The 14,053-nt window shown below is 47.5% G+C and overlaps 1 protein-coding gene across 1 annotated transcript; it reads right to left on the reverse strand.

The window, feature by feature from the left end:
* Positions 1–10,994: 10,994 nt before the first annotated feature.
* On the reverse strand, positions 10,995–14,013 carry GGS25DRAFT_50730 (kinase-like protein). The gene is made up of 3 exons (XM_049262378.1): positions 12,882–14,013; positions 11,922–12,826; positions 10,995–11,870 (listed from the first exon to the last, which is right to left on the reverse strand). Exons 1-3 carry the CDS (start codon positions 13,843–13,845, stop codon positions 11,493–11,495), a joined length of 2,247 nt encoding a protein of 748 aa, XP_049121772.1. The 5' UTR covers positions 13,846–14,013; the 3' UTR covers positions 10,995–11,492.
* Between the last annotated feature and the right edge of the window lie 40 nt (positions 14,014–14,053).

Below are 14,053 nucleotides of genomic sequence, written 5' to 3' on the forward strand. Positions count from 1 at the left end.
ACCTCTTTTTTCATCTCCTTAGTGCCCTCTTTCTACTATCTTACTGGCCGGGCAAATCGTCATAAATCGACGAGCCCGTGACTCGCATGACTTTTTTGCTTCTTTGCCATTGGGACGCCAGGCGGTTGGCAAGATCCTTGATTTGGCCAGCATCAGTTCTTCCTTTGATCAAACTTTGGAGAAAATACATATAATACATAATTAGTTAGAAAGAACTAAGAAAAAATACACTCTTATCCAAACCCCACAGAATAAATGATTCATTGCCCGTTAGATGAGGAGGGCGCTTGCTCATACATACCTACATAGTACATGTAATAACCTACATGTAGCAGTTAGTAGTTACTGCAGTGCAGGTATGTAGGTATGTAGGTACGTAGGTAAGTATAGGTATGTTACCGTTACCGTATGTGTGTACGTTAGGCTAGTGTACGTAACTAACCTACATAGCATTGATGTAAGTGTGTATTATGTTGTTTTCCCGTCTGAAGCCAACGGCTGTTGGAAACGTTCTCATCATATCGGTGATCCGTGCCCCGTCACGCCTTTCCTAAGCGGTTAAGCGGCCGCGAGGCTTCTCACATACTATGTAGTAGTGTAGCGGAAATGCATAAAAAAGATTGCCTACTAAGCGGTAAGGCAAAAGTTTCTGAGACTTCTAGGGCTACCTAGCATTTGAAATAGGAATTTGCCCAGCAAGCCTTGTTGCAAAATTTGCTGCGTGCCCCGTTCGATCAATGCTACATTGGCCAATGCTTGCCGTCGTGCAAGATCGCTGTCTCTGTTTTGTCGCACTCTCGATTATGCTGGTCCGTGAGAAGCATGCTGACTCTGAGTATCTGCCCATAACATAACATGGACTGACACGCTACTACAACACTTCAAATGTAGTATGTATCATACTTAGTATGTACGGCCACGGCTACGGTAGCTTGTCTCGTATGTACCGCATCAGATTATTCTCCGGTCTTGCGTAGATTTGATTGTTCCTTTTTGTTTCTCGCACGCAAAATACCAACAACACAACACGTACGGCCTGGCACGGTTCATGCATACACAGCGCTGTTTGTTATATTATGCAATTTGTCTGAGCATGTTTTGAATCACTGTGGAGTAATATCCGGCCTAGGTTAGTAGGATGTAGTTTGTTGTGCTAGGCGACATGAATTACATACTCAATGTTGTCTGTTGCTACTAACCTGGAAGTTCTAACGTCCCAAAGCTACATACCCAGGTGAGGGACGGCTTTGTTCCTGTATCTGAATCTACCAATATAAGTCAGTGAACGGGATTGGGCTTTAACATCTAAGCCATTTCCCAGTATGTACGTTAAAGCGGCAAAGATGAGATTCGATCCATTCGGGAAATTCATTGGGACCGCCCGTACCCGCGCGGACAATGTTGCGCAGCAATGTAGTGAGGATCCTTCTATTTTGATTACCTATGTAACTACTACCTTACCTGCTTACTTACTACCTCTATGTTACTTGGTAGGTAGGTAGGTAGGTATGTGTGTAGGTAGGCAAGTAGGCAGGTACGTATGTAGGTGTGTAGGCATCGAGGCTCAGGCTGTCGATGATGCAGGATAATCCCTAGGTTAGTACATAAGATACAATGAGATACACATGATTGACGAGAAACACCCCATTCCGCCCTGGCGGTTTGATCAAATTGACGATGGACTGACCGACTAATTAACTCACCAACGTTCAGAATCAATGCTGCAGAGCAAATTACTAGTGGCGGCATAAATACTGGATTTGTAGAATGACCATGAGTACATAGTAGCATTGCAGGAAATGCAGGAAGGTGCCCAATGATACAAGAGATCCAGATGTTCTCGTCGCATGCCGACAGTCTAGAGAATAAAGGGCCCCTAGCCGTCGGCGGGCCTGATTCGCTGGCAGCGGTTGATGGGTAGTATTCATGGTAATGAATCTGATGGAGCCCCAGCCTTTCGAGGCTGCAGTCTCGTCCTAGAAGCCTGAAGTGAGGGATTATCTCCGAACAAGGTGGGTGGTATTGGATAATTTCTTTGGTGCGGTCGCCCATACCCGCATGCAGTAGCGTGGTAATACAGAAAAGGGATGGATGATTTATTCTATGAGATTGGTTGGCGCCTTTTCATGTCTTGCCGAGAATGAGGCTGTCGGACCAGGGCCTCCAGACCAATCCATGGCTCAGAAGTCGTCTATATCTTTACAACTGAAATGAATAAAGCAGAAGGGACTTGGAAAAGATGGTTGTTATAACGTATTACATATACCTAAGGTTAGATCTTTGCATGAGAGATGTTCAATGTTTCTTCCAAGCTATTTTTAATAATAGCGATCTGAATATGAGGTATGCAGGTATGTGTATGTAGGTAGACTCTGGTAGAGTATATCCATGATACTATAAAATGTTGTTGTAAGTTGTAACTTTGTAACATTAGGTAACTAACTACAAGGAATATTGAATTAACGATGAGTAAACTCAAGGCTACCACGTTAAAGGAACCAGGCCGTGCACTAAATCGGCATCAATAAAAGGTTTGGCCGAAAGGTCCATGTGGCATGCGCCACTCTCTAGGTACAATAGGTACATAGGTCAACGGTGCAGGTAAGTTAAGCATCGATCGGATTAATGTTTCAACCGCCTCATCATATCAATCTGAGCACAGACCATCAAGAAACCTACCTCTTACTAGAATTTGATAAGAACTTTGAACTCTACATGTCATTCTCACGATAATTCAACTGTGACTCAATGAATCACCTTGCCTAAGTAAGTACAGTAATAATCTTCGTCTTACCTACTAGGGTATGACTACCCTAATATGTACCTAACCTAGCACTTTTGCTGGCCTCATCAACTGCCTAGGTATTTAACCTATAGGTATCTATCTGGTGATAGAGCCGATAGATCAGTCAAGGGGTGGGTAAGCAAGTGGGATGAAAAAGATCAAGTTCTAATCATCCCTCATCGTCACCTACCTCATTAACCTAGGTACGCATTGAAACACTCACCGCCATGAGCCACAGTTTCATTCATATGGCTGATCTCTGTTGGCCAACAGCCAATCTGAACGGCGCCTTAGCACTTTCCCCTTTAGCCTGTTCACACCGCAAAAAAACGTCACCAAAAAAACACTTTGCATGAAGTTGATCACCATGGTCTGCCTGTCTAGAGCGGTCATTCTAAGGTCTTGTAGCGTATCAGATGCCTCGTGTCAACTTTCTATGCCTTCATGGCAAATGCCTAGGTAGTATCATGGTCTACTACGTAAAGGGCCCCCAACACTCTTACAGAAAAGTTTCACTTTGCGCGGGCGAGCGTAGCATACAAATTCCAGAAGACGAGGTATTACAACTTTGCCCATACATACCTATTGCCTACCTAGGTAATAGATAGGAGACTTCGGGTATCGTCCAATGACTCAACTTGAACCAACAGGAAGTGGTTGGGGTTTGTTGTTCGGCTTGTTCCACCAGTTTGTTCGATTCTTACCATGTATCATCTGCGACTAACTTTAGTGCGATCCCGAGACATGGAATCGGTATAGCATCATCACGAACCATTAACTACCAGTCTGGTTAGGTAATCACACAACTCTTCCTTCTAAACCCGCTCAGGCCACCATGTTCCCTGTCTCATGCCTGGTATCCAGGTTCCTCTTAGCTTCAAACAAAAGGCAGGGCTTTCCTACTTTCGGCTCGTATGTAAATTGGTACGGAGCTTCTCGACGCCTTACTAACTAGGTATATGTATACATAGGTACATAGTTATATGTAAGTATGTATTGTACGGCGTACCATCGTAATCGGACGCCAGCCCTTCCGCAACATATGTAAAGAATGAAGCGCAGCCTGGAAGTTTCGGCTAGGTAAGTGTTTTGAACCACAGATGGGAGGATAATTCCCGCCTGTATGACGAAAAGGGTACCAAAGTCCCACGTACGATATGCCAGCCCTTCACAGATCGACCCCATGTTGTGTACATACCTCGTGTGATTCGACAGCCCCCTTCCTTCGAAGAGATCGCCAATGAGAATAGAAGATCTCTCCTGGTGGAAGATCTCAATCAAGTGGGCACGGGGAAATGTTACGCTCCAGACAAGGAATAATCGTTCAACGGTTCAAGAGTACTTTTAGATTTGAATCTTGATATTCCCTGAATTTCCCTCCCGCCTTGATAATAATTAGTTAATGTTCTATTATCCCATCACACGTCCGTTAGCAGCAACGCAAAGACCACTCTGCGCTTCTCATCCATGTCACTTCGTTAACCCGCCGTTTATGATTACTAGTAGTTAGTACGTAGTGATGTATCCCGAGATACGTACGGCACAGCAGCAGAAGAGAACAAAGTGCTTCAGGAGTTCTTGGCTCATCCATTGGCTGTTGGTCCGTGGGGTCCCCCAACGATAAAATGATAAACCTCCCTGATGGTGATCGACCCCGTCCTATTGACGTCTAAGATCGTCGCTTTAGACGTCGCTTCTTGTTCATCTGCCCCTCCTTCCCCGGAACACCTCCGCCGATGCTATCGACGCTATGCTTATTTTTCTTCTCACTACACGTGTAGTGACAGTTCCCAGATCATGACGATTCGACGTTGATCATCGAACTTTTTCCACGTTTTAGAAGGCTTTCCCAGTCTAGTCTACCCAGAGAACGCTAAATATAACCGAACTGCCGTGCCTATCTTATCCAATTTTAATGCCTAAGGAGGTAGGTAAGGTATCACCATTACCAGTGCGATGGACGAGCAAAGGTGATAGAGTTGATGATACTGCATGTCTCAATACTTCGTAATGCCAATCAGAGGAGTTCACAGCCATCATTACCAAGCAGCTGCGAGTCATGTTCACCGAGCGTTTATCTTTGCGCCCTGTCCCTCCCGTCATCTCTAAAGGGGAGCCGCGAAGTATGATGTCAGTGAGTGCTCAACACAGACCAGCGCAGGGCGCAAGGGAATAGTCGCCATATCGTCACGGTGTGCTGACTCCTCCGTATTTCCCTTGTGGAAAGTGAAATTCCCATATCGGACAACGTAAGACCAAGCATTTTCGGCGTCCATTAAATTAAGAGTACATAAAGTATTATGATGATTTGTTTGGTCAATGAGTCAAAAGCCGCCCCGAAAGAAAGCGGCAGCCTCTCAACAAGGACGTGCCCGGTTCGGCTGAACAATGAGTTATGCAAGACCCTAAAGCTTCAACAGTTACTATGTATGTGTGGTCGTAGCTTTTCGATAGCCGAAGCGAGCGCACACACGAAACAAACAACGACACAGCACGATACGTCAGGATCGCCGGCCTAATCTACTTTAGCGTTGCGCTGTAAATAGGAAGCCGTGAATATGTATATATTACCTACCCAGGACCTGGGACCTAGGTAGGTACACACATACATATGTAGCAAGGTAGGCGGGAATACCAGAAGCGAGATGGTTATTATTACATCTATCCAGCGAGTCGGTAGTTAAAGCATGGAGAAGGCATGTATGTAGGTATGTAGAGACAGGCTTTCGATGAAAGGTTGCAGCTTGCAGCCTGCAGAACACCGAATATTTTTGGACGCTTAATTGGGGCCAGCTGGCAATCAAACGACGGGCGTACCGCCGGTTAGGTTTCGTCTCTTGCCGTCATATGGGCGACTCGAGATCTACCATATGTGTGACATTGTGTGTATGCCAGTAGTTATGTACCAACCAGCCATCTAACTATCTACATATGTACATAACCTACGAAACGGGTAACCCTTTCACCCCCTACCCCCCTCTCCCGGTTGCGTAATTGGCGCCGATCCGTGTGCCCAAGTTACAAGTTACGGGATCCCGGCTTCCCAAAATCCTATGTATAATGTTCGAGAACTGAGCTGCCTCATTGGTGCGACCGAGACGTTGAACAATTCAGTTCACTTTCTTAACAGTTCCTCCTTGCCTCTCAACGGCTTGCTTCGGTAGCGCTATGACAGAGAAGAGAAGAGAAGAGAGAAAAGAAACAGCCCCTACCTCATCGATTTCGTCGGTGGCTCAAAGAGATCTTCTAGGAATTCCAGCCCTTTACATCAGATGTTTCTAGAAAACGCTGTATCTCTAGTGCCCCTGGGCCAAGTGGGGAGGGGAAGTTGTGTTTCTCCTGCGTCAAAAAAGAAAGGATCTACCTTATGACCTTACACGCGGTGACGTACATGACATGTAGAAGGGAACAACAATTGAATATCTTGCGCTAGTTACCTAGGTACCATCTACGGATGTCCTTCTCCGGCTTTTACGGTTTAACCCACCCGTTAGATGCCGGAGCACAACTCGCTGGCCCGCACAGTCCCCCCCCCCAGCTCCGTCGAAACCGCCAGATCTGACATATCGCCTGCGCCGGGTGCCGGCATTGCATGGGCCCCATCGGGTCTCCTGTGGGGGGTGGTGGGTTTCGGGTAGCCGCCGGCCATTATCCCGAACTTTGCTGGCGTTACCTGTCTGTCTGCCTACACTATGTATCTGCTGCCTCCTACATACAACACAGTAGACGTGCCAGCCAACATGCAGCATGTCAGCTTTTGTCTAGCTCTCCGACACAAATCACGACTCACGCACACAAAGCTAGACAAGTCATTGCTTACATATCTATGTATACCTAGAAAATGTATACCTCCTAGCTACCATGTATGCACAGAGTAAGTACACCAGCCAATCACCGAACGACGTGTGACTTACTCACTCTTGCATGTTTTGAGACCTCTCATCCATCCTCCTGCGATGACATTATCGTGGAAATTTGGCATCAAATCAGAGGCACACGAGCACATGAGTGTGGCCTGCCGCCAACAGTTGAGACAAAAAGAGGCTGCACAGCCTACTGTCCCGTACGCAGATGGGCAAACGGTGTTACTGTACTTGAGGCGGCGGCGGCGGCAGCAACAACCAGCACAGCAGGAATAACAACATCAACAACAACATCAACAACAACAACAGCATAGAATACATATCCTGATCCTCCGCGTAATACAATTCGCGATTCTAGTTTTCGTTTTACCTGCATAGCGACTCGCATGTACGCCAAGGGGGCCGCATACCTACGTAACGTAAACAATGCACGTCTACATATTCATGCAGAGGCACGAAATTAGAGAGCTGTTGGCGGCCTACCAATTCCCATCCATCTCACATTGAAAAAAATGAGCCTCATTTCTATGCGACCTCTTTTCCGGCCCCACGAACGAACGAACGAACGACGCATGAATTTGCATGGGGCCGGGTGGGATATATTTAGATCAAGCCCCCCCTTTTTCCCTTTTCCCTTTTCCCATCTCCATCCACTCACTACGTGAAACACAAAATGGTTTGGGTCTAGATTGTGCGTGTAGATAGAGGGGATAGATGGTTGCAAATATTGGAATGTAATGAGACGTGATACCAGGACAGATGGATGACCTTTTTCTTTTACGACGCCACCAGAATTTTGAAGGTGGCAACTATGTACATGTGTTGTTCCAGGCTGCCGGCCGCCATACATAGTAAGTAGGTAGGTAGATATGTAGCGAGCACAGCCCCCCCTTCTCCCGCAAAAAGCACAGGTAGGTACTGTATATACATAACAACTCCGGTGACACATCTTCATCCGTGTGCGTGCGTGTGTGTGTGTGTGTTTCTTTGCAGCCCCGCCTCGGGCCACGACAGCGAACCGACGTAGGTACTTGCTTCGCCGGGTATCCGCATTGCGTCTACCTACATCTACATCCAATGTCTCAACATCCGTGTCCCTACAACCCAAGGCAAGGTTAGAAAAGAAAAGGTAGCTAATGCACGTGTCACTCACAACCACCCACTTCCCAAGCTACCTGCTGCACATCTCCAGCTGCTGTTTAGTCATCTCCCGAGTCCTGGTTCCTCAGCCTTACCTCGTTACACCTAGAGTATGTACTGTAACCCATCTGAAGAAAAAAAATCAACAAAAATAAAAAGGGGTGGGATGAGGAAGGGAGGTGGGAGGAAGGAAGGATACCTCGTGATACGAGTACGACTGTTGTCTACCACCCGTGACGGGGGACTATCCCTACGCGAAGGGACGCCACAAACACCTTTGCGCTGGACTCTTGTGTAACGGGTTTATGGGAGGGGGGGGGGGCCACACATTTCGAACCCCTTTGCTATGTACGGCTGAGAATAGGTGTTATCCAGGTCCAGTGACATTCACTGTCTGCAGGCGACAGGCTTGGCTTGTGAGACGGCGATTCGCCCGTCCCTCGCTGTACCATGTCATCGCCTTCGTTGTTCCTGAGCGACGTGAACGGCGTTTGAAAAAAAAAAGAAAAAAAATAGTTCATACTACCCATTTACCAAGGCAGTAAATAGGAAGCGAGAGAGCGCATTGCGCAATATTGATGGAAAGACCCTTGATTCGCGCATTTGGCATTGAAGGGAACTGAGTCACTGCGTGCCTACCTGCCTACGCACAGAAAGCGGATGTAGGCAGGTAGGTAAAAATAGAACCGGCTTCGACGGACAGACAGACAGACAGACAGACATCTGACGTTTTTTTTTTTTTGGATTCGGGCGACTAGCCTTACCCGGCTTAACCAAGATAGAAACATCCATTCATGCTCGGATTCCCTTTCACGATGTTCCCTTCAAGCGTCCCAAGTTAGAATCAATCTCCCTGTCTACGAAAAAAAAAAAGAAAAAAAGCTTCGCTTACGAAGATCCCAGGGAATTGGTTGGCCTAGTTCTATATACAGCTGAATAGAATGTCATACCTTACCTACCTCCTAAGTGCATCGGCAGGGACTTAGGCATGCATGCTGCAATGGATAATTGTCCAGCGGAAATACAGAATCCCATGGCCTGCCCCCCCCTGCTCGTGGGATCATACCCGATGTGAGCGGCATTCACATGATATGGGGATACACGGACTCCAAACTTTTGATATTCGCCATGCGCCACGCCTACAACGCAAATGACTCTATTGGTATCAGGAGCGCGAGCATTGAGGTCAGGGGCTTGAAGCTTTGATACCTGGCATGTGAGAATGGAAAGGATAGGTAGGTAGTGAAGAGATACCGATAGATACCGACACACATTGACAATAGACAGGTGTCTAGGTGCGCCGCAGGTCTTTTAGTCTAAATGTACTATCGCCGACCCATCTCAAGGGAAGAGGAAGGAATGGGGTGCAACAAAAGCAGCGATGACAACAACAACAGCAACATCAACCTGTAAACAACCCTCAGGGGGTCAATCAAGAGAATACCGTGTCACCGCGTCTGTGCTAGAGCGACCAGAAGGAAACCCCAGATAGGCATATGCCTCACCCCGTGTTGACAACACCGAAATCCGGGCAAGTTCTTATAACCTACCCCCCCCCCCCCCTAGCCTCCCCCAAGGAGTCTAGCTAGTAACTACCACCAAATTAGAAGCATAATGTAGATGAGAATTTCACTCACGTTACAAGGCGTACAAGCACCAACTGGCAAATTACAAGTAGCACCTACCCTATATGAACTCACACCAGGCCAACAAAGGGAGATGTGGTCACATCCGTCTCTCCAAAACCATGCATGTCCCGTGACTCTTGACCTTTCAAGTTGACATATACAGTAGCATAGGCGCGGCGCTACTTACTCTCTCCCCCAACCGTACAAATCTACATACCTACCTATGTAGACCCGGCGCAAGATCCTATAGCCGGACTAACGCAAGGCAGCACACCTTACACATAGGCATAGGCATAGGCACATAGTTATACACAAAGGAATCATTTGCGTCTACATACATACATACATACCCACAAACCCACAAACCCATCCTAACAGCCATGCACGAACGTATAACAACCCAGGGTTATGTACCTAGGATGCAGGTTATCAGCAACAGACCTACCTACCTACCTACCTCATGCAGCTCACGAATCCAATCCTCCCGCTACCTATATCCCAGACCCAGCGGCAAGTCACCGTGGCCTAGCTTACAGAACCACTACACCCCTTGAACCGATTGCTTAGGTAGCTAGGTAGTTCGTTGGATGGGTTGACGGATCGATGCTAGGCCCCACGATCCTATCCTCTCTTACCTACATAGGTACATATGCGAGGATATATTTTCCGCGGCCGGCAGGATTCCCCTAGATGCGGGCCGTTAAGAACACCCACTAGGTGGGTAGATTAGCGCCAACATAGGTAGGCATCGTTCCTTATGGGATTAGACGAGGGCGCGATATCTGGCCCTTCCTACCTAGGGTATGTATAAACAAAGTGCTATAACGGGAAGTTACTTAAATCTTGCGCCGCACGGATTTTCGTCATCCAAAAGGAACATTGAAGTTGCAAGAACTCTGTCTTTCAAAGAATGTCTAATATTATCCTCACATTAAAGGGCTCTTTCACATCAACGGTATACTTTCGTGCAAATAGCGTATGTAGGTACTTATAGGTAGGTACGTAAGCTACCTAGGTATATCTATGTTGATTATATGATACAATCCATAAACCAACCCTTCCTGACCCTATGGGAAGGCTGTTATGAATAAATCAGATTTATATCCCACGGATGCAAAGGGGAGGTCAACAATCCACCCAAGTTGGCCCTTGTCGAATTACTGATAATAGCGGAGGCCTCGATTTGTACCAACCATCTTAGTCCAATGCTACCATATAAGTATTCCAAATGCCCTTTGCAGTATATGCAGGCTGGGGGCGCGTGAAGAGTAGGTAGCTAGTAAGGCAATCTGGATGAAGATTAACGCACGCAATTTTAAGTTAGTACTCGCCAGACGCCACAATCGCTCTATCGTTGGGGTCCGGTGATCTTTGGCGTAAAGAATGGGTGCTTCAACGCCTCAGCTGGAGTGATCCTTTTGTCGGGGTTAAGCGTTAAGCATCGTTCCAGTAGATCTACGAAATGGTTCAGATCCCTCGACTCCACGTCGTTCATGCCACCAGAGGCGGCCATGAGCCTGGTCCGAAGGTCACGGGTCGGCTTGACAATAGCCAAGGTCCGCACTGTAGTCTATAATGCTAGTTAGTCGGCGTGTCTAAGACATATAAAACAGGTGATAGATTAAAGAGTCTTCCTTCCAATATCAAAGGGCTATGGCAGATATGGAGGTAAGCTGGTGGTGGTGTAGCATCAGCTCGATGCCGTAAGATCCGGGGTAATAGTCAGATCATAAGCGCGCCCGAGTCCGCATCGACTCGAGACCAGTGATAATGCAACATGCTGGTAGGATTAAACATGGGGCATGTTGATGATAGTCTGAGGCGCGACATGATCCCATAAGCCACCACCACCTAAGGAAGATAGATGAAAGGAAACAGGGATCTTGATGCGGCTGGCATCATCCCGAATGCACTCATTAGCTGATGTGATCCGCCTGCAGCTTGCAGCCTTGGCCCGGCACCACCCCCAGCCTAGGACAACGTCGACTAGACGCTGTGTATAAATAGAAATGCAAGTGATAAATCAAATCCCCCCAGTAATATGCCGCCCAGGGATTGTGAGCGAATTAGGAAATATCAACATACCTTACCAAGCGCCTTGTCCCTCTCAAGGCTGACAAAATTCCCGAAATCATCAAAATGCATGGGAGATAATTCACCGCGTTTGTATAACTTGGTGCTAAACTTGCCACGGATTTCCATAATTGCCTTGAGCATTTGGTTGTTGCTATCCCCCGTGAAAAGGATTTTGCCAGTGTATAGCTCATACAACGTGCAGCCGATGGACCACATGTCGACGGCGTAGTCGTACGGCATTCCGAGGATGATCTCTGGGGCTCGGTAGAACCGACTGACCAAGTAAGGAGTAATCTCATTATTCGCCGTTGCAGCATCTGATCTATCAATAGCCGTACCCAAGTCACAGATCTTGAGGATGTTGCGCGTTTCGTTGACCTATACGAGATTAGTGTTCATCCAATCTTCTTCCATCATGTGCTTGCTTACTAGGATGTTGTCCGGCTTCAAGTCAGCGTGAATGATACTGCACTTGCGAAGATGAGCTAAAGCAACAAATATCTGGTGTGCATAAGCGCGCGTGGCGTTCAAGTTGATGCCAATATTGTTGCCAAACTTTCTCAGAACCTCTCTCAAGTTCAAGCTGAGATTCTCAAAGGCTAGACAAAGATGGCCCTTGTGCTCAAAATAGCGCTCGAACTTGACAATATGCTTGCGGTTCTCAGGGTCAGCCTCATTCAACTTTTGCAGGATCGCTATCTCAGTAAATCCTCCCTTCCTGAGAGCATCGTTATTCCGCATCATCTTTATGGCAACCAATGATTTATTCGTGATATCAACGGCTCGGGCGACACCAGAAAACATGCCTTTGCCGAGGGTCGTCTGGACCTGGTACCGACCGTCCATAATCTCGCCGATTCGGATCTTATAATATCCCTCTTTGTCGTCACCCTCAAGGATACCGCCGGCACTAGCTTGTAAAAGGGTGGCAGGGACCTTACGATCATCTACAGCAGCGTCCAGATGATCTGGCTTAGGCGCGGCAAATTTCTCCTCGTCAAAATCTTCAGCAAACATGTCAAAATCTTCATCGTCATCGTCAGCTTTAGACTTCTCTAGCTGCTGGGGAGTATCTGCTGGTGCAATCTCCGCCTTCGGGTTAAGAGGAATTGCTTCCCCATGAGGCCCGATATGACCATGACGTCGTTCATCCCGTAGCTCATCTTCTCTCATGTCGTTCGTCGGATCGTAGTCAGCTGCGGAAGGTCCGTCATCATCACTACCTCTAAATTTTCCATGAGTATTGATAAGATCCTGATCGTTAGATATATCAATCACAGTGGGTGACATTCCTTCTTGGATACCACGAGCTGGGGAGTTCGGCGATGAGATAACTATAAACAGTGTTAAAAATTGTCCAGCATGGATGTAGCAGAGAGGGTTGCTCACTGGATCGGGGAGTGTTTCCATCGGCAAATACGGGCGTACCAGCTCGTGTCTGGCCCGGAGAGGATGCATTCGTCTTCTCTGAAGCTTGAAGAGCTTGTACGAGCATCGGAGTTGCGCCGCGTGATTTAGCAAGAAGTTCTTCGCGCCGTCGACGCCGTCGTTCCAATTCCGCCTCTATGTCGACAGGCTTCTCCTCTTCATAATGGTATTCTGATTGATCTGTTGTACGAGTACTATCTCCCGAACCACCTGATGCAAGTTTAGTGTCATTTTTGCTAGAAGCTGTAGTCTCTGCAGAAGCTTGTCGCTCAGAATACTTTGCTTGGTCTTGAGAGTGTCGGGGAGTGCCTTGCTGGCTCGACCGAACACTATCTACACCGTTCTTATCTGAAGTATGGTAGTGACTGCCTTCGTCATGTCGTAACTGGTCGGCTCGATGCCTACCACCTCGAGGTGGTCGATATGGAGAGCGAGCGCGATTGCCGGAACGTTTCTTAGCATAACGGTCTCGATCTCGATCTCGATCGCGGCTTCGGTCTCTGGTTGTGTTGCGACCAGAGTAGTCTCGGTCTCTGTCGTCATAATGAAGGCCAGAGACTGATGAACGCGAAGGAGGGCGGTCTTCGTCATCGTACGACAAGCGTGAGCGGCGGTGGGTGTCGGATACATCCTCGTAATGAACGCGGAATCGGCGGGGGTCCGCATCTATGCGGCCGCCACGGTATGATTCCCGTTCATCACGAGGACGCTTGCGCCCACGAGGAGAGCGACTTCGTCGGTTTGAGCCAGGAGGATACCTGGAGCCGTTTACATACTCGGGCGATTTTGATCTTGAATATCTAGCTCGACTTCTGTCCATACGGTCAACACCGGTTCTTTCAAGTTGAGGCAGTGGAGTTGCCTTCGAGTCTCCAACACCGTTTTCCACTATCTCTCCCTCGTCGGAACTGGAAGGAGTAGCCATTATTTTTGCTCACTGTATTAATAAGTGATCTAGGAAGTTCAAGTGACCCCAGGATCTTTAAAATTGGGTAGAACGCGTGTCAGCCACAAGAACGTCAATGATTGGGAGGTGCAGGGAATTGAGCCGAACCGTCAAGCATCTGTTCAATTCCGTCACATTGCAAATCAAACCACTGAATAGAAATGGCTTGAAACAAATCAAAGCGATC

This window comes from Hypoxylon fragiforme (genome assembly GCF_022984875.1).
Source record: "Hypoxylon fragiforme strain CBS 206.31 chromosome Unknown GGS25scaffold_1, whole genome shotgun sequence".
In the NCBI taxonomy this organism is placed as follows: domain Eukaryota; kingdom Fungi; phylum Ascomycota; class Sordariomycetes; order Xylariales; family Hypoxylaceae; genus Hypoxylon; species Hypoxylon fragiforme.